This window comes from Limanda limanda, chromosome 16 (assembly GCF_963576545.1).
Source record: "Limanda limanda chromosome 16, fLimLim1.1, whole genome shotgun sequence".
NCBI lineage: Eukaryota > Metazoa > Chordata > Actinopteri > Pleuronectiformes > Pleuronectidae > Limanda > Limanda limanda.
The window spans coordinates 17,253,946-17,281,166 of record NC_083651.1 but is presented as its reverse complement, the minus strand read 5'-3'; the positions used below and the strand labels follow the sequence as shown (position 1 = coordinate 17,281,166).

At 39.5% G+C, this 27,221-nt stretch overlaps 1 protein-coding gene across 1 annotated transcript; it reads right to left on the bottom strand.

Annotated features, from left to right (window-relative positions):
• Nucleotides 1–4,279: 4,279 nt before the first annotated feature.
• fign (fidgetin) lies at nucleotides 4,280–26,948 on the bottom strand. Its single transcript, XM_061088868.1, has 2 exons — nucleotides 26,699–26,948; nucleotides 4,280–7,158 (listed from the first exon to the last, which is right to left on the bottom strand). The coding sequence occupies exons 1-2, from the start codon at nucleotides 26,721–26,723 to the stop codon at nucleotides 4,922–4,924; spliced, it is 2,262 nt and encodes a 753-aa protein (XP_060944851.1). The 5' UTR covers nucleotides 26,724–26,948; the 3' UTR covers nucleotides 4,280–4,921.
• Between the last annotated feature and the right edge of the window lie 273 nt (nucleotides 26,949–27,221).

Here is a 27,221-nt window from a genome sequence, read left to right as displayed (position 1 = left end):
GCACAATAAGTAGTGCCTGTTCTCATTAATGTTAATGGCACATAAACTTCCCACGCGCACGCTTCCTAATGATAGCAGGAAAGTGGATTTTTTAAATGCATAGCTGTTCATTTTTCTAACAAAAACACAGCCTGGATTTATAAATTAATGTGGCTCATAAGAGGTATGATTGTGGGAGGGGTGCAATGAAAAGTAAGCCTTTAACTTAGCCTCTGTAAACCGCTGCAAGCTCAATTATAGTCTTTTTTCATTTGATTTTTTTTTGTTGCTAAACACCAGTTAAATCAAGAAATTAAGATTTGAGTTTTCAAACTAAGTTGAGTTTTGAACAAGCTTGGAATGGAAATAGCACAGGCTTAATCAATCACACCAAAATTTAATCAAGTAAAAGTACAAAATGCATCCAGTTTTCAGGACAAAAAAAAACAAAACATCTTTATTCAGATTTTCCGATAACCTTTATGTACCTTGAAATTAAAATACATTTAAATTGACTGTACTGTAAGTATGGCAATACATACACACATATAAACATGTATGTGGTGCATTTTCGTATTTATGCTGTATATCATTAGCAAATGTACAATACATACAGCTATGTGCAAGTTTATTCTCTGTACATGTATATGAAAAGTGAAAATTCAAATTGTTTAAATCGTAATGTTGTCCACCTCATACTTGCATGTAAAATTGCAAGTGCACATACATACACATTAACATGCGCACTACAACATCTGACAAAGGATTAAAGCAATTTGTTATGTCTCAGCAAATGAATTTACATTGGAGACCTTGTAGAAAACCTACACAGCCCACAACACTTCAATGAAAACATGGCATTGTAAATAAACTGTACGTCAGTACTGTATGTGCAGGCTAACTTCATTTTTGCCCTCAAGGTGCCTTATTTTTTTTGTTATTTTTTTGTGACTTGTATTTGATAAAGACAGTCTTTTTGAGGTAGACTGCTCAGATTCAAGGGAAAGCATTGATTTTTTTAAATTATTTTTTTCTTTTTTTAAGTTTTAATCCACAAATGCATGACATTCAAAATGACAGGACATAAGTACTACATGTACAATATGTAGTAATGAGGTAGAAATGGTTATAAAGAATGCCAGACTATAAAATTACACAAGGATGGAATCAAAATCTTAAGCAGGTTTCTACAAATGTAAATACAGAAATACTGACAGATTTTGAAATAAAAGAAAAACAAAAAAATGATTCAAGTGACTGAGTCAGCATCACTGTCAGACTCCATGTGCTTTTCAAAGGTTCTGCTCAAGTGTTGTTGGTGACTCTAGGCTCTTTGATCGCATCACCCTCGATAACGAATGACTGTTTTTTAATGATAACATCTACAGCATGTGAAATATACACTGTGAGTAATTGTTTTCTTCCTATCAGGTCTTTTTAACGTCGAGTTGTGATAAAAACTAAATAAAAATAGATAACAAATGTACGTTTTTGTCCATGTGCCGACTGCTGCACTGTGCTCTGGTTCACTAAAGGAAGATGTCCATTGTTGTCTGAGTGATTTTGAGTACTTCTTGATGTGAGTGGAGCATTTCCCCTTTTTAACAAGTTCACGAACAGTCAACCTCTTAAACTCGTGAAATCTGTGCTTGTTAATGGCACTTATCAAATTCTTGTCAAAAACCTCGCAATGAACAAAATCACTTATTCAAATCATGGAATCATGGACACATTAAGATTCTGAAAAAACACGGTGACATATGAAATGTTCTGCTAATATCTGTTTTGCTTTTCCATTTCAGAGATAAACAAATGAGTCATGTTTCTATATGAGATAATCACTGTTCATTAAATCTGACATGTTTCACCAAACTCACACATTGAAGTTAACTCTTATTTAACTCTTGATATTCTGTGATACAATAACTGATCCCAATGAGAGAACTTGAACACGTCCAACTCAAAATATTCAGTCTTTTGTGTCAGTGAAATTTATAAACTTCATCAAAAGTATTTTTCATCAAATTCAAAAGAAACATGTTTTGCTTTGGCTTTAAGACAAAAAGATGGGACTATAATAAACACTTCAAGGTGTAATTTTTGAAGACACAATATTTAAGGGGGAGTTTTCTGTTCAGTTCTTTCATTTTTCTATAATGAAAGTGTAAAAAATGCCTTTTACATGAATATTGGTCGACTTTCACATCAGTAAATGTTGTTTTACGTTTGAAAAATTAACTGTAATTTCCTTTGAAAATTGACCCCCCATGTTTGGTGTATTCTACCAGTAAGTCTTGCTTTAACACATCCCCCCCCCCAAAAAAAAATTTAATGAAATGCGGATTCATATTTAACAGTGATGTCTATTTTTGTAGAGTAGACACGATTTATTTTGTATTGAATGTTTTTAATTTTGACAAATGAATGGATCCTGGCTCTAGAAAAATCGAATTGTGTTGGGTTGCATTACCATGCAAATTGAGCACGTTCAATGAAAATGCGTCCACTTATTTGACGATTACAGTTAATATATATAAATATATATATAACGCAACTGGTGTTAAATTCGACAAGATATTGCTGTCGGCAACTCTGTTAGCTGTCTTTCATGCTTTGTAGTGTTTTTACTGTTTGCTCAGATAATCACAACAGGAAAACAGGAAACATCCTGATTCAGGTCTGCCAGTATTAACAATACCAAACCAGGTGGCTGTTATTCAATATGCACACTATGTAATAATAATGATAAAAAGAAGTGGTAAAATATGTGCAATAGACGGCAAACATGAAGGGAACCTGCTTGAAAACAAACACAAGGTCCTATGGTGCCTCTGCAGAATCCTCCACATACAGTGCTCTCTACTTCAGTGGCATTTCTCATTGTGCAAGTGCTTTGCTTTCCTTACTGCTCAGAGGACATAATACATTCAATACTTTTACTTGCCAATTCAGGTGTCCCGGAGATGTCATTGAAAACTGTACAGATTAATGACACTGTAACACTTTAAGCATAAAGAGAAAAAATAGACCAAAAAATAACACTTGCCTTTTGTGTACAGTCCTTGTGAGACGAGCCTTTGAGACATGCTCTTAAAAAGGAATGCCACTCAATTCATGAATTTTTGCAGTTACAGCTGAGAAGGTCAAAGCAATTTTACTGTGTACATTATATGAAACTAATGGAATTGGTTTAATGCAGGGAAACATATGTGTGTGTGGCATCATCATGGATGCTCTCACATTGAGATTTTCTGTTTGACATCACAGATTCAGGGGCAAGAAAAGGCAACGGCAACATGATCCACTGGTGGGTGTTAGCTAACACAGACCAAATTGTCCTAAGGCAAAGGCATAGTGTTCACCAAACCTGATATTCAGTGGTATTCCCCTTTAAGTGCATCATGTGCTGAGAAACAGGGATATATTGAGGCGTAATCAAAATGTAAAGCTAATAGATTTCGCGAACTGCACGATGCTGTTCAATGCGGAATAGGTGCTGACATTTCGCAGTCTTAGTGAATTTGTTTTTCAGAGATAACTAACAAACTGAGGTAGAAAGGAACTTAGGCGATACATAATCCTTAGGTTTCATTATTGATAAAACAGCAGCAGGATGGAATGAAATAGCTCAGGGCAAGATGTCTTCCTCAACCCAGAGATGTTTGTCTGCACTTTTTTTTTTTTTAAATGTCTCTGGAGCTGCGTGTCACCACAAGCTGAACGGCCGTTTCTGCAAACAGCAAACTGAAGAACAAGATCATTGTACGTGATGGAAGTGAAGGTTTTCCTCGACAGGAAATATAACTCAAACAGAAATGGCCTTGAGGCTACAATTCAAGATACACAATGGTTAAATTATTTTCACAGGCAAATCTCTAATCATGATAATGCTTTCTATTTCAAACAAATCCAATTACTTACTTAATCATGTTTTGCAAATAAACCAGAAAATACTCTCATACATTCATCATATGAACCTTCTGAAGTCATTTTAAGCTATTTGAGGTATTATATAGCCTTACATGGTTTGTTGGAGGAGGTTCAAATGCAAGCCAAATGCTCTTGTAGTTTGTAGTGCCTCGACACAAGCCTATGAGGTACTATACATATCAATATCACTTTCCTGAGATTTCAAATCGTGCACATCGAAAGAAAATTTTTTGCAGAATTTACATTAATGCGAAACACGTGAATTACTGCTGTAACAATATTTTAACAGCAATTACATAGTAATTTATTGTTTAACTTGAAGTCACATTGTAAATAATATTTTTTTTGTAATTTCATTTATAGTGGAGAGGCTAGTGAAGCATCACTGTAAATTTGCAAGGAAACAAATAAGAATGTAAATGTTATTGTAAGCAAATGATTTACACAAACATGAAGATATATGCAAGGTGATGAAGCCCAATGGAAACTGATGTCAATGAATTCAGTTTACCTCAAAATAACCACAACTGTTCACAGAGAGCACAAAACAGACACACCTGCAGAACACGTTTCTAATGGGGAACAAAAAGCAAGTTTTAAGTTTTTTGTGTCATTTTAAAGCTTTTATATTAGCACATGTCACCAATGGAGATTGTGTAGCAAAGAAACAAAAACAAATTAAAAACAGCACCACCTCAGGCACTTGATAGCAACTAAATCTCAAGATCAGCAGTTTACTATATACATATATATATTTGAATATATATATGTATATATGTATATACAAAAAGGGGGGTATCTTCGTCAAGTCTTTTTTAGTTTTAGTGAGTAGATGGCTTAAGCCATGTAAAGCATTTAATTAATTGTTACAAATGTGTTATGTCTTTTGCTGACAATCCCTTTACTCTGTGTCAATGTCGCCACTGTTTTTCTTTCTTGTTCAATGAAGGCCAAATACTTCAATTTGTATTTAATTATTGTGTTTAAAGAAATTGTATTTGATGAATCTCCTTCACTGACTACAACCAAACATTTTATTCCACTCAGTGTACATGTCAAGTTCTTTTTGTGATATGCTAGGCTGGAATTTGCAGAACACATTGTCAAAGTCTTGGTAGGAGACCAGTCTCATCTGACTGGGATGGATACTTGACAGGTCAGCACCAGGAATGCCATGGAGAGGACCTACTACAGCCTCTTGACACAGCTGGGCCACGTCCAGTCCTGAAAAGCCCTCTGTCCTCTGAACCAGTAGTGACATCTCTTTGTCACTAAGACAGTAGTTGTTCTGTGAGAGCAGTTGGCTGATTATCTGATGTCGCGCTGTCCCATCAGGCAAGGGGATAAGCAGTCGCTTGGTAAAGTACCTCCGAAGGGACTCTGGGATTTCTTCCGGCTTATTGGTGGAGCACACCACGAGGACATGGTCCTCAGCAGAGGTCAGAATGCTGTCAAGCTGCATGAGGAGCTCAGCCTTGAGGCGATTCACCGGGCTCTCCTCACTGAGCTGGGCGGACAGCAGCAGGTCCACTTCACTTATGAACACCACAGCCGGCTGGCGGGACCGGGCCACCAGGAACGCAGCCTGGATGATCTTGTCTCCTTCGCCCAGCCACTTGGTCACCAGACTTGAGCTGCTGAGTCGCAGGAAGGCAGCCCCTAGCTGGCTAGCCATGCAGCGGGCCAGCAGCGTTCTACCCGTTCCTTGAGGTCCAAATAAGAAGAGGCTCCGAGGTAATGTGGCAAGTCCACTAAACATATCTGGCCTTAAAATGGGCCATAGTATCTCCTCTTTGATGGCTGCTTTGACCATATCCAGACCTGCAATGTCACTCCAGTCCACCGGAGGGCCGTGCTGAAGGATTTCCGAGGTAACCATCTCCACCAGGTTTGAATCACTGTTCTTCAGTTGCTCCTCTGCAGCGTGGATGGACGAGGTAGCCGTACCGATGTCTGGCCCTGTTAGTGAGTGAGAGAGGTGCAATCTGTGCTCTTCAGTTTGCTCACTCATGATGGGAGATCCAAACTTGCTGTAGGGCTCTCCAGTTCTGAGGTCACCCACAGAGCTTTTGGTTGATCCATAGGATGGAGGAGTTAGTGCTCTGCCAGGGTGCATGATAAATTTCCTTTGTTGATCAGAGGACATTGGCTGCTTGGTTGACTTGAAAGCTAAAGATGAAGCCTCAGCAGTTCTCTCAAAGCCATTGCCCCTGTTTGAGTCTGACACACCATTGTCCGTTAGTCTGTACATTGGGCTCTGTGAAGAGCGCTGTTGGTTGTAGTTGAAATTACCATAGCTGGAGTCCATATCTCCATGTCCACTCATGTAGAAAGCTTTTCGTTTTAATGAGTTGGATGTGCTGCCATTCAAAGGTGTTGGTGCAATCGGCGTATGATTATGGGACTGGTAGGTGTAGCCCGGCAGTGTGGAGGGAGGGATTGGGGTTGGAGCTGCAATACCGGACGGCAGATAAGCAGAAGGAGGCGGTGCTCCCCCAGGGCTATAACCAGGGCCAACAGAAGTCTGGGAAGGATACCCTGTTGGAGGATAATTGTAGTTGGGAAGGTTTGGAGACCCGGCGCTGTAGCTCGGCACTAAGGTAGGGGGAGGAGGTGGGGGCGGGGGTTGTAAGAGCCCAGCGCTGTGCAAAGGGGACGGGTGTGGGGAGGGGAGGGCTGGGGTATTCTGGCCACTGTAGCTAGAGTGTAGGTAGGAGCCGTTGTAGCTGGCGGTATATTCCTGAGAGGGGAGGCCCGAGTGGAGAGTAGTGGCTGTGTGGCTCCCACAGTTACTGCTGGAATAGCCAGGCTCAGACAAGCTGCTGGCCACCCCCGGGGAGCTGCCTATGCTAGCCGACACATCTGTAGGGGGTAGGGCAGCTGTCATTCCAGCTTTGCTCACAGATATAACATCTGGAGCACAGTTCATTGGGTAAATCCCCTCCTGCCAGGACTCATTCTCTGACTTCCGTCCATTCATGAGTCCGGTGGTGCTATCGGAGTAGGAGCACAGCAGGGCTCTTTCATTTGGGCCCTCTAGGATCCCAGAGTACTTCTCTGCATATTTCTTGAGTAGATTGGAGGCAGTCAGTGCAGAGATGTCATCGTTTGCCCACGCATACTGGTACGTTCGCTGTAAGTGCCCCCGGTAGGCCTCTACTTTGTGTGCTGGTGAGCGGGTAGTGGATGAGATGTCAAAGTGTTGCTCTGCCCATTGTGTGTGCTCTGGGGTCCACTGCATCTTTAGACCTAGATATTCCACATAAGGGAGAAATATGTCAACGTATGCATCAAATCATGGCTCATAATCATCCAAAAAACAATATCCTGATGTGTTAAAATGCTCTGTAGTAATACAGTAAGTAGTGCTATATAAAAACCTCATGTTTTTTTTTGTAATTGCTTTAAGATCAGGTGGTAAATTACAAAGAAAAATTTGATAATATACAGTATTTAGATTTTCAGGAGAACCAGTCCAAATGTTTGCCATAGGACAAACAGACAGCACTGATAGAACACGCATCACAGTCAGTGTACAGATGTGATGAGATGTGGGAACACCTGGTTAGTGCGGTATAATCCACCCAACACAGAGGCGAATGACACAGACATTGCAGGTCAGTCTATAATCCAACTCTCATCTGAGGCATTCTGAGACAGTTTCAAATCTGCTTGGAGGAGAGCAGCAAAGCAATCTTCCTTGGCAGCGCTCCGTTGCTTTCATCACACAAACCCCTCAGCCCAGCATGAATTACATCCACATCCAGTCTGCCTGCTGCTTCCTCGTCCACAGAGTGAGGGAGGAGAGGAAAAAAATAAAAAACATGCTTCACTTGTCTTTTCTCTGCAGCCTCTTTATAAGGGTTTGAATGACATAAATAATCATGTTAAACCCCAAAGTCAATCTGCGAATAAAAGTTTTTTTTAACACACGCTGTCATGTTTTACTCTGTTTGGGATTATCAGTGGATGTATATATCCCCAAAGAATGTGGACTATTAGAGAGATTATGGCTCAAAACAATCAGAGATAGTGCACAGAGCCTCGCAAATCTTAAATCAACACTAATCTCAGCAAAAGCTTCAAGATAATGTGAAAGAGAATTTAACCAAGCCGTCTCCGGGTCTTACAATGGTCCTTGGCTTCACTATGAGCAGGCGCTGCACTGCTATACTTCATACTTGAGTGGGTTCAGTCCATATCAAAGGATTTAGGCAAAGGAAAGAAAAAAACAGCGACTGTCCAGAGGCAGAGCAGATTCCCTTCCGAATCCCTCCCAGCTACTTGCCCACCAGCCACACTAGACACCAGGAGCTAATTAGCAGGATGATGCTGCACTAATTGTGTTAATTTACAAGGTTTTAGTCAAAGAGATCCATGCTATGGCTCACATGGTTGTCAGCCCTCCAAGCTAATGATTAAGAAAAAAGAAAATGTGAGGCAAATAGCCAGGGCAGACAAATATAGTGGCCAAACTGTGCTGGAACAGACAGGTTCATCAAACTGTATGTAACAAATATGATAATCGCATTTATGACAAAGAAATTGGGAATAAATTTGAAAAGTTCCAAAGCAAATTGTTTAAGCTTTTAAGATTACTCCATAAGTAGTTAACAGATAACCAGGACATGTTTTGGTGCGGACCAGATCTAGGGCAAGATCCAGGAATTTTTCTACATAAAAAAAAAAAAGTGGATCTTGATTAAAAACAAGGGATATTTAGGGGATTGATGTTTATGAATGTGTGTTATTTGATGCAGATCCAAATGAAAATCTAGCGATATGTTATGCTCCATGTGACTGTTGGACCTTGGTGAAGGTGTACACATGAAAAATAAACTAAAGAAAATGTAGCAGTTGACATTGTCTAGAAAACTATAATTAACTCTCATTGAGTAACACTCTACATTGACAAGGTCAGCTGTTATTTGTAGGTTTGTATGTATGTGCAATGCAACAGTAGAAGTTTAAAGTGCAAATTTATTCATTAAAATATATTTTTTACAAATCTCAAACATCTCAATTGAACATTTCACCTCATTATTCCAGAGTCAAAATAATTCTTCACAACTGCAGCAGCTAGTAGTGAAATCTCTGCCAAAACAATGTTAGGCATTCACAGCATTTCCTGACAACTCGGGCCAAGTATCAGGATAATGGTTTCTATAAAAAATCACTGAGTCGTGTTCATTAACACACAAAGCACATTTTTTTTCAATAACAAAATTGCACACAGCTTATTGAGTGAGATTCTTGTATTACTGTTAATCCTCTCCGCCACTTGATAGACAATCAAAGAAGTGCTGCTTGCAAAGTGTACTTGAGATCTGAGCACCAGGTATTTCACAGAAAGGAGGACATTCAAGATGATTGTCGACATAAAGCTCGCTGCTAAACAACCGGAGAAGACATGCTGTCAATATAGAAATACTCTAATAAGCAATTCTGTTCATACAGATCGATACATACAATGATACAAGTCAGCACAATTTGTGTTGTTAGGTTTTGTTAAAATGATTCAGTGCATTAACCAGATTTCTCCGAATGGGTATAAAGGAAACCGTATTGAATAAGAATCACATTTATGTGGTTTGAATGAAGATGTTGGTATGGATAGTAGATGTATCTAAAAACAAATATATATTTCGTGAATAGTTTTACCGATAAATATATGGTGTACACATTTTATGGTGTTGGTCAATACACTATTTTCTTTTCACATGCTATGGTACAGTACAGTCTGAGCCATCCACTTCCATAATATGATTAATTTTGTAGGATTCTTTATCTTGTTAAGCCAATTCTGATATTGATATCCATAGTGTAATAAAACATGAACAGACACAAATGCACCAATATGAACAAAGACACACAACCCAATAGCATAGTGATCCTGTAATTTGGTTTTACGTGCATCGAAATTTAAATACAACATTCATAACTTTCTGTGAAATGGTGGAATTAAAGCGCATTCTTCTAATGGAATGTTTTCAGATAGCCTTGGGGCTCGAGCTCAAATGCCTCTCATCAGCCAACAACAAATGAGTCCTGTGTCCGTTTGTCCATTCACAGGTCTGAATAATCCATGATGGTAAATTTAAGATGATCATCAAATAAAACAAATTAATGTTTTGTCAAAAGTGCATGCATTTATTTTGTTGTATCGATTACATGTTTGTCTTAAAGGTCAGATCTGAATGATTCCTCTTTGAATGTATTAATCTGAGACAACACATATCTGTCCAGCACAAAAAACCTGTATCGTCACTATAATTGATTATGATACTGGCAATGTATGTTAAATGCTAAAACATCTCTCAGTCATTAAAGACAAACAGACCATCAGGTTGAGCTGAAATGTATCTGGCATATGATGCCAGGGTGTTACGCTGCACTGTGGTGTTTAATTTCTGGTTCAGTGATCATCATCGATGAAACAGAGATGCTGACCTTTTTGGGGAACTATTAATCTGGTAGCCTCGGCCGTTTTTAAGCAAACAAGAGTGGGCCTCCACTCTGTCCATCCAATTTCCCAGCGAGTAAATTGGACCGCCGCTTGCACAATTCTCTATTCATTACTGTGCTGCTGAAAGGAAGCACAGAGGTGGCAGAGCGGTTTTCTTTCCCTTTTTCTGTGTATGTGTGTGTGTGTGTGTGTGTGTGTATAAGAGAGAAAGTGAGAGATGGAGAAAGAGAAAGCGAGAGAGCAAAATGCCTTCCAGGAGGATTCCCAAGCATACAGAGCTGGACTTCTCTTTCCTCTGTTTTTGGGAGGGGGGGGGGGGGGGGTTGGGGGAGGGGAAGGTGGGAGGGCCGGGGGAGAGAGGGGGAGGGAAGTGAAAGCTGTCGTAATTGAAACGTGGCCTAATCAGACTCATTACCATTTTTACCAATTTGCACCACCAAAGATGCCTATTAGGTAACTGTGTTTAATAAGCCACTCTTTAAAAAACTAACTGTAATGAGCTCTTTAAAGTCAGACTTGAGCGTGATTATGCACTGGAAGTGTTTTGCCTGAGCCGAAGCAGCCTGGTGCATTTAGTCATGTACAATGTCATAATTAAGCCGCACAAACTCTGCACTTCACTCCACACAATAGTCCCAGCTGAGGCCGTAGACATGCTGAAAAGTATTTATAATTACTGATCATTACAACCCTGGGATTTTCATCTCGGGACGTAAACATAATTATGGGAGCTTTTGCTTTTATTCCGCACACAAGGACCGCTCTACTTGACAAGCGTGCAAATATTGCAGGCAGACGTTAATTACGTTTATAAATAAAAACAAGCTCATATTCATATTCAAATCCACCGCAGATATTCTAAGTAGGGGTGGAGCAAAACATTCGAATGCAATGTGGAATTGTAATCAGCGCTGCTACCGAGTCCCATTCATCTCACAGATCAAGTTAAGACTATTTAAACTCAATTTAGAGCTTCATGTGGCAGTAATTCCAATCTTTAGATGGCAGGGTGCCATTTAACCCCTCATTTAGAAAAGATATGCCTCCCTCAGTCACTGTCTTTTCCAGGGCTACTGCCCATTCATTACAGTCTGACCAACCAAGGAAACGCACTACTACAAGTCTCCACACTATCACATAAGTGCAGAGGATACTACAGCAATCCCAATATAAAAGGTGGAAGAAAATGACTATAAACAAACACTAATATGTCTATTGTAGTTAACCTGACAGTCAAGCACCATGACAGAAACTACAATGAGTGTCAGTCCAAATCATTTAGTTTACTCAAACTTAAACTATCTGAGAATAATAAACAACTTTTCCTGTAGCAGAATATTTCAGATGAAACTGGTGAAAAAAGCTGAATAAACATTTGCGTATGTTCATGCTGTGTATCTCCTGCATCTACCATCTGTTAGTGAAAACGTGTCATAGCTGAAATACCTTGAGAAGATAAGTACATGAATTGATGTTCTTTGACAGTGACCCAGAAAGGATAAATATGTAAAACTATTAGATAAAGAATTAGCAAAAGAATGTGGTCTGACAGCCTCGATAACAAAGGAGGTTATGATTTGATCTTCTCTTCCGATGCAGTCATTTATAAATTTAAAAAACAGAAAATTAATTGCAAATTTGTATGGAGAGCTATTAAACTACATCTGAGTCTTTATATGTGAATATGTCTGTATATTTGAGAGTTTGTGGAAGTATCTTTAAGTGTGTATGTTAACGTGTGCACGAATCTGTAAATGTAACAATATTTGTGACATGCACTCATATAAAAAAATAACAAGAGCCCCTTTTGTTATGAGTGAAAACTGTATATCACTTCCAGAGCTGGAAAAAAAAAATTGTTTTTCATTTCCACCTCGTGCGCGCCTCTCTATTGTCTGCCTTTGTGCCTCTGACTTTTGTTGCCTGAGATCTACAAATGTGTGTTGCAAATATGTCTTGTCTTAGGGTTAACTTTGCCCTGAGTTCAGCCTGACAGGCTCACGCTGCAGGGCTGCGTCTCACCTCGTCTCACCCCGTGTTGTGCCTCGGCATGTAAATTGCCTACACTCAACCAGGCAGACATAAAGTGATTTGAATCATGACATGGCTGTGCAGTAGTTGAAGTGCTTGTGTTTTTGCTGCAACGAGGCATGTTGTAAGTTCATACTCGTCGACTGTTGGCTGTAGGTCTCACTGTAGGTCCTGCAGCTCGTGAGGCAGAATGTGAGGTGAGTGCAGATATCTGGACGCATCTGGACCTTGATATGCAGAGAGTATTGACACAGTCATTGAAAACATTGGACACATGTTTGTCTTTACAAATCTATTTGCTTCACTTCAAGGTGTTCATACTATTTGCTCAGATCCCAACCCCTTGTGCACGTGTCCTGATGAACCAGGGAGAGTTGTGAGTGCAGCTTCATCGCTGGTTTCCAATACACACATGTCCGCTGTCCACCTTGTCTTTAAAATGACCACAATGGAGTCACCACTCCTTTCCTTTTTTTCTTCTTGTGTTGCATTACATACAAACTCTTCATGCAGTCTGAGTAAAAACTAGATTAATTTGCAGAGCAGCACATTATTTTTAGAGTTTTTAACAGAATAAAACTATTTGCCGCCACACAGCCTTTAATGATCTGAATAATTCATCTGAATTGTAAATATTCCCATTCAGAAATCATTTCATAATTTTACTGTATAAATGCCCATTTTTAATACAACTCTGAATACAACTCTGCTGTAGTAAAAATCATATGACTGTGTAAAGTATCTGTGTAAATGTTTTGGTATTATAGAAAGTACTGGTGAGTGCACAGCAGCCTTGTGGAGACGTTGAGGCGGATTTGTTCCTTCCTTCCATATAAAAATGGACATGCACTGCAGTTTATTGTGAGTCAGTGACACATGTGAAAAATGTGTTTTAACTGGCAGGAAGGAAACGTTTGTTCAAAACTACAGAGGCCAGCTGTTGCGCTTAAAATGAAGTAAAAACATTTGAGTCCTGTTTTTAATGATTTATATCCTCAGTAGGAATAAACAGGATGAGTCAGGACCAATAAACACGCTTTTAGTTTTGATCTTTTCATGGCATTTGTTGACAAAAGGAAAACTTGTATGTGTGTATTTGAAACATACACAAATAGAAATACAAAATCATCAATGTATGATTGTTGCTCATTTGCACCCAGCATAATAAATGTGTTACTTACAAACTAAGACAAAGTGTTCAGTGTAGCAGAGCAACCAGACCTAAACTGTTTATAACCAGAAATAAAGATGACATCATATGTCATTTGCTAAGCTCACTTTCTAAAAACTTCCAATTTTACAACATAATGTTATTTTCAGCTGCGTCCGCTAGACACTCTCAGATCCTGTGGGTTTTTGGTCGGAGCTAATGATAAACTATATTGGCTAGAGGGGAACATGCATTTCTCATTTTTTCCCTGTAATACCATAAATCGTGAGGTTGAGAGATTCTCCGAGCTGTCATTTCTCTGTCTCAGTGATGCTCATTAAACCATGACTCTTCAGGCCAAGAGGCCCCCGAGGCTACATCTTCCATTACTACCCTAAGTAGAGCTAAATACACACACATACTAAACTACTAACAGCGCTCCACACACAACCAGAACTTGTACATAGAACAAAACTAAGACAATTATAGGAAGACGGGCTTCATGGTGTTCCGCAGCGCAGAATACTGATGAATACTCAAATGGCTTGTTAGTAAAAAGAACACAGTCGTTGAACTTGGTGAAACTTGTTTAACCATGGCGCTCAAGTACAGGAGAGGCGGTGTTTTTTTGCGAGACTTTATATGAACTTAACTGTTCGGACTCTCCGGGGATCACTTAAACACTTCAAAAGAGAAAAGAGGCAGATTGTGACCTTGCTACATGAAGACTCATTGACCAGAAGCTCCTCGCTAACATCTTCAATCCCCAAAGTTATGCACCCCTCTCGAGGAAAACCCCCAATCAAAGTTGGGGGTCAAAAAATGTAAAAAGTGAAGTGAACATTTTAGGAGGATTTTCTGGATTTGTAACATGTTTTCCTTCAACAGCACCAAGAGCAAGTCATCTTGATTTACAAACCAACAGGCCAGGCCCCATTGGAAATTAACAGATTATCTTGTTCACTGGTCCGAGTCACAACTGTGATTACTCCACACGTCCAACCATTAGACTTTACAGCTGCGTTAACCTGGCGAAGACGGGAAGGAAATCACATTGTAAAGGAACCTCATTGTTCACACTGTGATCCTGCAGCCAGACACAGATCAGGATGAAAATGAAAACCAAGACAAACATTTTCTTTTTCTTGTCAAACAGGCGGATACACAACCAGGGGCTTTATTTGAACCTTTCACAGAAAAACTGCTGAAAGATGTAACAATCATTAAAATATAAAAATATGACAAGGCTTATGTTATATATTTTGTTGACTTGTGTGTTACTTCCCACATAGCAAAATTGTTTTGACCCAGATTTGGCCCACACCAAAAATTGTCATCCACCCCCCTTACCACCTGTTTGGCAGATCTGGACCACAAGTAAGCCATCGCATTAGCGCATGTCAACTAAAGGTTTCTTAGGTGGCCCGAATTGTTTTTCTGCTATTAAGGCCATATTCACATTTTACCACATGGGCCATTTTAGGTTCATATTCAGATTACACCTTGACTGGAGCATCACATGTTTGCCAAAAAAGGCTGACATCGACCACATCCTTATGCTTTCTGGGTTCCAACAACAAACACAAAGTAATCCCCAATTTTATTCAAGGAAACAGGTTGTTTCCTTTTGGTTATGAGGCGAACGACGAACGATGAAGGAAAAACTATTATTATTCCTTTTAAATGAAACACCCCCCGTTTTCAAGTCTCTAAACTATAACTTATAGCTAAAAATGGAATATTACTGTACACTAATGTTCAAATGTGTGCACAGCAAGAATAAAGAGACATATATCTGGTGTTTCTACTGAAAATAATGGGAGAGAAAAAAATCTGAATTTGACTAAAAGCATCCTGTACATTTATATATATACATGCATTTTCATGTAGAAATACATGTAAATGCACTGGTTGTGATCAATAGATAAATATGTCTTGCTTGTACAAAGAGAGGGCCTCCCTACACATCTCAGTGACTAAAAGTTTTAACTTGAACTCTAATTGAAAATACTAAAGTGAAAAAGAAAAGGATGTTTGTCCGTGACTGCTGCTAGCTTTTCGCTGAAGCATTCTGAAGCCTTCTGTGGTATCGACTGCAAGTCTCAAAGAAGGTCACTTCTGCAACACAGGCCATACAAAAGGTGAAATGAGACAACTGAAGCAATCTTAGGTCAATATGAAATAGAAATCTCTCAGCTATACTGTAATAAAGTTACTGAAGTGAAGTAGTGAAGCCATAAAGGGGAACTTTTACAAGGAAAAAGCTGTATGGAAGATTGGTTCGCCCACTGGCAAACAATGGCTTCTGAGAGCTAAGGTGGCGTGGCCAGTGCAGTAACATGGAGCTGATACACAGCATTTATGCAGAGAAATGTAACACAACTTATTGTTATGTGTGTGGCACAATATTTCAGTGAAAAGTGTGTAAAAAAAAATCTAAATTTTAATTTTTTTTCTTTAAGTAGCTTTAAAGTGATGAAATGTCATATTAAATAGTGACTAATAGAAAACTTGTTCACAGACCAGTGTTTGTGATGAGGTTGTAGAAGATAACAAATATTGTGCTAAACAAAACAAATATTGATATAATGAAAATGAAAACACTGGGAGCTCTTGAGTGAAGCTAACTAAGTATTTATGTATTCTTCCTGACAGCGTTTAGTGATCATTGAAGTATTTGATAATATAGTATAAAACAACAGTTTACATCTTTAATAATTTTTGTATCTCTTTGAAATAACAGTGCTAACTTGTGTTGTAATTTCTGTGAGAAAATCCTTCACAGAAAAAAATGCTTTGGTTTGATTTCAAAACAGCATCGGCAGGAAAACATTAAATCATTTTCTTTTGTTAGTAAAGCTGTGAAATGTTTATTGTTGTTTATGTGATGATGTGACTCTGTGATCATATTTTCGAGCATTATACTGTTCAGCCACTTTAAATTATGTAAATTTCCAACTTTAATATAAGAACATAACACTTGTGGCAGATTAACAGAAAATGACGGTGACATTAGAAACATGAAAGTATCATTTTAATGAATGTCTATGATTTATAAGATGTTCACTGAATCTCAATGGAAGCTCCAGGAAGCTGCCATGTAACACTGTAGTTCTCCATAAACATGTGAAGGCCATGTACAGAAAAACTCTGACACTCTGAAAGACTAGTATAATTACATAGCTTTTTGAAATCAACTAATAATTATATTGACCAATCAAAAGCAGGAAACTCTGCAGCGGCTGGTGTTCCATACAATTTAATGTGCTGCACAGATATAAAGCTTTTATCATCATGAGCACACTAAATAATACAAAAATAGGAATTACTTAAAAACCTTCCTCTTCTGTATAAATAGCTCCATCTTTTAGAGAATACACACATGTACATGCCGTAGCCCAGCAACACTGCAACTGTCTCAGTATTTGTACAAAAACACGGATAGAAATGAATGAGGACTCTCACTGTGTATTGGAAGTAACTGTGAACCACTGAGGCGGGTGGAGGAGAGTGTAGCTGCTTTCACACAGGCCAGAAAGCAAGCATTACTCTGCCATTAGAATAATTTTTGGATAATTTCCTTTATAGAATATGAAATGAATAAAATCAAAAAAAGGTTAATCTGTACATGTGGCACAAAGTAATTGGGATGATTAAGAGAAATTGAGAGGTAGGAATTCTAAATATTTCTACCTTCTCTTTGTTCAAATTAACACCTTCAGGGTTTTATAAATCCATTCCTCAGGTAAGTTTTTTTTTCTCCACCAAACATAAATTACCATTAACAGAGCAAACAGACACAAAACATTTCCCACCTTTCATTGTGTCGACCTCAATGTGTCGTCCTTTACGCAGTTTAAAGTAATGATTGTTCTACATTGTGCTGCATTTGCATGTTCAGAGTTCAACCAATTAAAAGCTAATTAATTAGACACAATTCTATTAAGAAACAAATCCCACTCATCAATATACACAACCCAGGGTCAGCCGTTGCTCAAACGTGAATTGGCTCTTTGCACCGCACGGACTAGAGAATAGCACAATAGCACAATTGGAGCTCACAATAAGCAGTTTGGCACGGATATATTCGACGGAGCATGAACTCATCACAGCTGATAGATTTTACTTCCCTGGACAGAAAGCAGGAGCGCGAGGCGTCACTCGGACACGCAGCCCCTCGCTCAAACGGTCGCCGCTAGGAAACAGGATCCAGGTGATAGAACAACTGATGCTCACGTGTTGCTGCATTCGTACTGTATTTCCACTCTTTTATGCAAGTCATGCTACCGAAGCACTGCTGGATCAGTGTTTATTTTACTGCTTGGTGTTTAAGAAACAAATGTCTGCTTTCTGCCTGTGTTGTTCTGAAATGTACCTCAGCATTTGCATTTGCAGGAAAACCAAAAGAATGGAAAATGCAAACAGAGTTCATAAATAAACATCGAAGATAGAATCAAAATAGTAAACAAACAGCAAAACCGGGTTTCTTCAGTGGAGCTGCATGGTAAAATCTAAATCTGACAATATCATGTCTTTCAATATTCATTTGCATTTAGCACTATTGCAACCTATCAAGTTATTGGCTACTTATAATTATTTCCAAGTGATATCACCATAAAATATTGTTCTTATTTTCCCTTTGCCTTTTCTCTCTGCAAACCCATTCCGACTCAGTTTTATAGTGTATATATTGTATGTACTCTTGAGTACAAAAACGGCTACTAGAAGAAACAATTCCCATTTTATGATATTTGAATACCTACAAATATGTTTTTTTAAATTGTCCAAATTTACCCAAACCAATGGGGGCTTCATACAAACTATAATTTTTAGTTTTAATATTGGGAAATATTAAGGGATTTTATATGGATACACAAAAACGATATAAATCTAATAGCAGAGGTTCCGACATTGATTGAAATTCTTAAGAAAACATTGCCTCTTTACTGTACAGTGGTTAAATGACTACAATACGTGTGCCAGTTCTCCATCTATTACAATGAATACTTAAAAGAGTAAAGTAGGCAAATATCCTGCTTGCTGAAAAATGTAAGAAAACCTACTGCACAGTTTTTTGCTTCTCTTACAGGTTATGTGCATACTGTTAACAAATCTGCCTCCGGCTACTCCGAGCTCCCTTGTTGAATTGTGAACGGCCGACAGTACAGTCTAAGTATAGTGGTCCACTTTGTGTAAGGCAATTCGTAAAAAGCCTTGCTCATTTGGGTATGCATGAAAAAACAATACCCTACTGGGAGCGTTCTGAGTTTCAAACACTTGGGGTCAACTACATGAGCAGATTCCACATGTGCAGCCCGTGGCCACTGAGGTCTGGAATCTACCTCCCTCCTGGCTGGGTGACGTTGCATGTTCTATTTCCAGACCGAAGGTTGAAGTGAGGCTGCGGGGAGTGTAACACTGACCCACATGACCTGTGGCCTAGAAAAGCTGCCTGAAGCTCTGCACACTCAAAAACTCCGAACTCCTTTGCTGCCGCCTTTCAAAGGCAAACAAAACCTTTGCGCATAGCCCGTGTCTTTTCATGCCAAATGATTTGCATCCTTTTTATTCACATCTTTGACTTGTTGTCAATGTATTCCGAGCTGTTACGGAGCCTGATGCTCACTCTCTGAAGTCTCAAGTGGGATGAAAGAAAAGAAGGCGAACAGGCAAATCTGCTTTTAGTTTCAGGCCCAGTGTCTACAGGCCACATGTCTCCAGTCATCTGTCACTAGTTTACATACATACTATGACACTTCCTCTCTCTGTGGGAAACCGTTGTCACTGCTTGGCCGCCAGCAGAGGCTGACTGGGTGCTAGATGGGTCTCCCCCAGGTACCTCTTGGGAGCCACATTAGGCCTATTGACAGACTGACAGGAACATGGAGACACAGAGGCAGGAACACAGGCACACACACACACACACACACACACACACACACACACACACACACGCTGTCCATCCTTAGCCCAGGCCCACACTCCTCCAACAGTACGCCAGCTCACATGCTCCCAAGGCATGGCACACTTTGCATAAGGCAGTGACTTTGCTCTACATCAATTTTTTCAGACACAAAATTATTTTTCACCCCTCTAGCCTCTCCATGCCGCATGGAAGTTTTGAAATGAATTATGGAAACAACAGAGCCGAAGACTCATGGGATCCATTTAAAGATGTGGGAGAGGCGGTGCAGTCAGGGTTTGGGCTGCAGAAACATCACGCTCCGAGTAAATGAATCTGCTATTGTTCTGCACCGTATAGAAAGTGTGTTATAAACTGTGTGCAGGCCTATTAACCCATTTTACTTTAAGTCGGCAGAACGTTAGACTGAAAATATAAAAGTGATCTGTGAAAGAAAATGATCTGTGAGCAAATCAAGTTGGACACATCAGTGGAAATTGGTAAAAACTTCAAACTGGACAGGAACAATGCAGATGCAATGCTACTGCAGACTGCAGTCAGACATTTTGAACGTTTGTTTGTTGTAACATCAAACGTAACACAAACACAGAAACGGCTTAATTTCCTTTGCTCAAGTGCGAGTCAAAACTGTGTGAAATCTTCATTTGGCATTTCCACCTTGCCTCCCCCGACACTGCGAGCGTGGGGCAGTCCACTCTCAGAGCTATTTCAGAACCATGCAAAGTCAACACGACTCCCCAAGGTGAATTCCTGATAATGAACACAAAAGAAGTGTCAGCCCTCATAACGCTCTGTGATGATGCTGAACTCTTGAGTGCTCCTTTTTTCTTTCGCATATATTTTTTAACATTTAAATTTCCCCTAATTCCATGTAGACTCTAAGAGCGACTGTCAGATAGGCCACAGGCCAAACACGACTATTCACTAAGACTATTTATACAAATTTATGAAATCAAATTACCTACATGTGTTGTGTTTAAAAGAGACATTTTTTCTCACTGTTTCATGTTTAATTATTTCTGCACACGCCAATTGCTGAGAGCAGCTTCTCAGTCGCAGGTTCACTTCCACCTCCTAACACCCACCACGAAGCAAACAGCGGTTCTTACCTCCGTCAGGGTGATTGAGTCTGAGTTTGTTTGTTTGTCTGTTATTTAGCAGGATTATGCAGAAAACTGCTGAATCAATTACTACAAAACTGTGATATGGGTCCAGGAAGAAACATTTAGGTGAGGATTAGGATCAGGGGGCAGATGCAGGATTTTGTTTCACTTTCTTTAACATTGTGAGGTCATTTTTCCATCATTCCTTTGATTTATTAGAGAGAAATTAAAGAGTAAATTAGAGTGAATGTAAATATGGTTTCATAAAGGGCCTTGGCGGAGGTACGCGCTATTTGTGTGACCCTCTAGTTTGTGGTTTATGCAGCTGACTAACACAACACCATACAACTTAATCAGTAAAGAAATACACAGCATCATTATCTGTCCCCGGGAACAGAGCCCTCCTGTCTCACTTCTTCACCGGCTGCCGTGGTCACGTTGCCGTGTCACCGCAGACACCCAGCGCTTCGCCGCAGCCTGACACCTTGAACCTCCATGGCAGCAGGTACTTACCCCTCTACAACCCCCCCTCCTCTCCTCCTTTGCCCCCCTCTGGTCATTCTCACCCCCCCCCCCCTCTCTCCACACCATCAGGCGAGACCTCAACCCATCCTCTCTCCGTCCTGGCACTCAAGCCCCCCCGCCCCCTCTGCCAGTACCTGGCACCATGCCAACCTGTCAGCCACCCGTCGCCTCCCGAGGATGAATGAATCGCTGAGAACTTAGCGGGGAAATAAAACACACACACAAAAAAAAAACAAGGGTAGCTCACATCTCGTCTGATTATCGCTTTAGTTAATTGTCTCAAATATCAATTTGAGGCAATTAGCATGGGGTGTGATGAATGAGAGGATTCAAAACAGTGAAAAGATGAACTTTTATATTCAAAGCAAATCCACGCACGCTCCTGAATATGAATATCAAAGTTAATTTAAGCATGTATTTTAATACATTAATTCTAACACTATTATTCCGCCATTACAACAATGGCAACATAAAATAGCTGTGGTCAACTATTATGTGAGAAAAATGTTATTTCTATCAATAGTATTAGAGGTTTTATCGCAGCAGTAATATCCAAACCCTTTTGTATAATATTTAAGAGGTTATATCGATTCACAGAGCATGATATCAAGACAACTTTGAGGATTTGCTTTTAATAAAAGTAAATATTTCAAACTTGCAGGCCTTAGAATTACCGATGAAACAGACAAATGCGGTGCGGTGAAGAAAAAAAAAGTACTTCAAGGTTCTCCAGTTGCACTGGTTTTTCAGTCCAGCTAAAATGGCGGCCTCGATTACCAGATTAGTCAGACAGTGTTTTGCGAGAACACAGGGGGAATTTCAATAGAGCAAATACAGTTTTCTCTTATCCTCCAGTGAAAGGATCGCTGCTCTCCCACAATACAAAAGTCACCAACAGCAAGGCAATAATAAAAAAACACCTTGGAAGAAGGACAGAAGAAAACACCTCTCCTCACCAAGGTTATTCAATGATAAGCAACAGCACTCAGGCGAACAATGACGGCTCAAAGTGCCAGCGATTTTCAAAAGTCATGCAATTGTGGATTTTCTTAATCAGGGTCCTTGAGCTGGAGATATGTTTGCTGCTGTAATTCAAATATATGGAAACATTAGCCTTGTTTGTATTTGTCTTGGACAAATATGTTCAAGCTTTTGTCGAGAGTTGTTTACTGCTCGACTCAGATCCTACTGATTATATTCTTACCTACAGAATACAGCATATAGATCATTTCTTGGAGATGTACGGATGTAAGGAGGCAACATTAAGAAGAAATGAACTGTGGACAATTATCAATTTTTGCAAGATACAGCAAAACAACCAGGCAACACCCCACCTAGAAAGAAAAACCTCCAATTATTGTGGCCACTAAAGAAATAGAAAGAAGAAATGTGCATGTCTAATTAAAATGTAAACAGTGTAATGAGGACATCAGTGATTTAGGCAAACATCTCTTTGGCTGCCACTGGGGGTATGATAATTACAGAGGCAAATCTATGAATGCACATGAATCTCCTACAAGTCCAGATTAAAAGCCTTAGTGCTAAACCTAGTTTCGCACACCTGGGGATTGTCTATTCTGGCCAATCCCCAACAGGCACGACGCTGCCTTGTCTCCTTATGAGTGCAGACACACTTCAAGTGAAGGAGATGAAACAAAGCCTCTGTTTCCATGTGAGGAAATGAGGAGGACAAGGAGTTTAAGGCAACAAATGCTGTGTACTCTGTATTAATAATATGCCTGCCTGGCACACATGGCCTGAATAAAGCAGCCCTACAACATGACTTACGACAGTGTTTCTATTATAATCTGTCATTTAGTGACCCTGAGGTCCTATAAGCGCTTCATGCAATATGGTATGGATCATAATAACATCACAGCATGTATATGGGAGTGATTAGTTACTTTTTTTTAAAGAAAAAAAAGAATTAGAGAGAAAGAGGGATTGCGTCCTCCATAAAAGTGGTTCCGAAAAAAAAAGCACAAAGACAAAAAGGCAGGCAGACACAGACATAGGATGTGCACACAGACACACACACACATTCACCATATATGTATTCACATAGTCCTTTAAAATATACATTATGTATGTGACGATAAAACAAGTTATAGCTCATGCTGCTTTATCCACTAGAATCTGCTCACCTTGATTAAACTGTATTTTGTCTGAATTAGAGGTAAAAAAGACCTGTAGCTAGGAGACATATGAAGGGTAAGTACGAGCAGCCAATGGTAGCCACATGTATTTTAGAAAATGTCTATGCCATATGCTGTCACTCAGAGGAAAAAAACAAGTCTGAGCAGACAGTCGCTGTGTCTAAATGAGATGGTGGGAAGAGGAGGAGGGGAGAGAAAAGGGAGGATGTCAAGGATTCGTGGTCCTTCATCTTTGCAGTAGAGCAAACACGTCCCTCAGTATAGCAACAGACAGCTGCCTCCACTTTCTAATGCAGTCCAACTTAGATCACTGCAAGGATTGTCAGCGCGGAGAGAGAGAAACACACAAAGATAACACAGCGAGTTGCCATGAGGGAAACGACAGCGATGTGGATACAAGGGAGGGAGACAGACGGAGAAAGGGAGAGAACGAGAGGGGAGGAGAGGAGGAGGGTGAAACATGTTGAATACTTAGAAGAAGAAATTTTGTGCTTTTCTTTTTTCTTTTTCTTCTTCTTCATGGAGTCTGACTCCACCGGGGACTCCCCTCGCTCTTCATATGAAAAGACACCACTTAACATATTTGCTTAAAGATGACAATCCTCCACTGATCTCTGTAGTCAGGAGGCTGAGTGGGATTTTCTTGTAGTTAATGACAAATAGATCCCTCTGTTAAGATGAACATTTCATCAATTTACAGCAGCTCCTGCAGACATCCCAGGGGGTGTATCCACACGGAGGCAGCTCGAGGCATCCAGGAGCTGCCTTTAATTGTCATCATTAGCGGACATGTATAACGTGTCAGTGCGGCCGTGCACCACTTCCCCTATGGTTTAAGTCGTGCTGTCAATTTAAGTCATCACTAGTAGTGTAACACATGCACTTCAGACGTGCACAGAACATTTAGAGCCGCTACATCACTTCACACGGACTAATAATAGCAATAAGACAGAGATTGTTTTTGATTCAATCCCCTAACAATGAATCAGGAGTATGTGTTATGTTAATTATAGGAGAAAAATCTGGAAAATTAAATAGATTATGTGGCGCACAAAAAAATAAATGTGAGCTTCTAAAGCAGCAATAAAGATTATTTAGATAATTCTTAATTACTTAAGAAAATATATTGTTTTAAATCAAAACATTCTGGAAGCTGCAAAGACCATTTGGCCCTCATCTGCAAGCAATTCCTTCGCAACACAACACGAGTAAAAATGTATAATTCTATATATCTCTCCTGGTGTCACTGTGATATAATTCACCCAACTTCTTGTTGTTTCATTCACCATCTCTTGGTGTGCACGTGTGTATCACTGTGTGAAGAGGATGATAAAGACCGGAGGGTCAGTATCTGTCATTGAATTGCAGCACAGAGATTCATGACAAGCAACAGTTTAGATTGCGATCATAAGTGCCGCCCTATCAGAAATTAACAGAGCTGTCAAGCTTCTTTCATGCACAGCAGAGGTGTCTGGGGTTAAGTAAGGACCTGCGAGCACCACCTCACACACTGCAGGAGCTCACACATACACACACACACACACCAACCTTTCCAGGGGCTTGAACTGATTAATATCCTCAGGTACTTAATAATTAGGACACTTATGATTAAATCTATGAGAAAAGGGTTTTTCTAATTGCAAGAAGATTATTATTTGTTTGTTCTGTGCAGATGCGTTGTGATTTAAAAGATACATCTGCTCTTCCACTGCATGTTCAAACTCCAACTTCCGCAAAGATTAGGCTTGTGCACGGCAAAGCGACAATTCATGAATCTGTGATTTTCTTAGAAGTTCGCAATTAAATCCTCCAGAAACTAAAATGAAATCATACATTTGAAGAGTCTACACATGCAAGGTATTATAGATTTAGAGTGTATGCAAACTGCCAATACAGATTTAAATTTAAAGATCTATTAAATAAACAATTTTCCCTCCTGCTCAGTGTCCATATCTTTGCAGCTCAAATCAATAATAAAATCACATCACACATGCATGGTGGTGGGGGGGTCGGAAGGGGTGGGGGTCTAAATATGAAATAACATGAAACTCTAACCAACAAATTTAAAACCCACTTCACAAAAAAACACATTACAACCAAACACTCAGGCATAATGAATGTGGTAGTAATGTACACTTTTTTTCTCCCGCTGAGTGACAGATGCTGCAATGCTGTTATTTTTGAAGAGGAGTAAAAACATACTTCAGCTCGCTGCTGATGATGTTAATTTCCTCTCAGAGCAAAACATGCAAATGAAATGTGCGAACACAATTAAGTAAATTGTTCGACGGAGGTGGGGAAAGGTTAACTTGGGACAAAGTGTTTGCAACCAAAAAAAAAAGAGAGACAGCGCACAACTTGTTACTTCTGCTGACTTCTGTGGCCACGCTCAGATCCATTTACTGGCTTGTCACAAAGCATTTCCACTAGAACATGAGTAACAGCTATTTCTGACACTGCCTTTGAACCAATTTGGGAGCAAATTAGTTCAAAGTTTCGCCGGCAAGTTGCTACAGATTGTGACAAGTAAATAAAAAGAAAGGAACATGGCAACTTTGTAAATTAAACTTAAAATAAGTTTGCAAGTGTGCGTTTTACAAATCAAATGCAGAAGGGGTTTGGCAGTCTCGTAATGTTATAGCATTGTTCTAATCCAGGTGTTGTCGTTTTTTGTATTATTTACTTTCCAATTGTCTATCAAATTTATAATTATCAATCACAATCTATAGTAAATTTGTGATAAAACAGATAAATTTCTAGTCAGACAGTGACTTTCTATTTAGTTTTTATGTAAATAGCAGTATTTTCACATTAGCTAATAATTTAATTCAAAATTAACTTTTATTTTCCAGAGATCCTGAATTGCAACGTTGTCATAAATCTTAACATTCATGACATTTTCCAAGCAGTTATGATAATATCATCTATAAATATTTTTACATTTAGCTGTTTTTTTTGGGATTTTTTTCAAGATGAACAGATTCTACACCGGAAAATGTTTAAAACAAGTTAGTTTAAGATTTAATCTCCAAATTAAAATTAGCAGCCCCTCTGGGTATATTCAAATAGTGCATTGGACAAAATATCACGTTTGAAAAGTTTTGCATGCAAAAATATGAAAGCAGTGCAATAATAAAGAGAAAGAAAACCAGCAAGAAAACCAACCAACTGAAATATTGAACTATCACACGGCACATTGAACCTAAATGATCCTATGATCCTCACGATATAGAATTAATCCCATAATGAGTCCACGTCGCTGGACTAGTGTCATGAACATGTTATAACCTGGATTAAATAAACTTTTGAAGATGAAGCATGCATGCACAAAGAAACAAAAAATGCATAACTGCAACAACAGCCTCTTTTTCGCCCCTAGACATGGCAAATATGAAATCATAACAACAGTGAAGATAATAACAAAAATCAACATACCATAAATACTGGTGCTAGTGATCATGTCTTCAAGCCTAAAGACAAGAGAGGGGGAAAAACAGCAGAATCGGATTTTTACGAGGAGGAATTCCAAAGGTTGCTTCTCATTACAGGCACTTCTCCTCCTTTCTTCTCCTTTCTTCCTCTTCTTCTTCTCCTTCTTCTTTCCTGCAGCTATCAGATTTCACAACATTAAAAAACGCACGGTCCCCTGCGTGTTCTCTCCTCGGATCCTATTCATTTAGGTGGGCCGTGTAATTTGGAACAATGCGAGACCGAGGGACGAGCGGAACATGGGAGAGCCTGAAGTGGATTGTTGTTTGGTTTCTGTGGACGCGAGGAGGAGGCACACTGCAGCCGCGGCTGGAGCCTGTCACTTCTGAGCGCCGGTTGAAACAGGAGAATAGGAAGCATGCGAGGGGACTGGATGACATAAAACACACATTCTTCATGCCGCCCATTAGAGGAAGAGGCTAAACCAGCGTGATGCACCCCCTCCTCCTCCTCCTCCTCCACCTCCTCC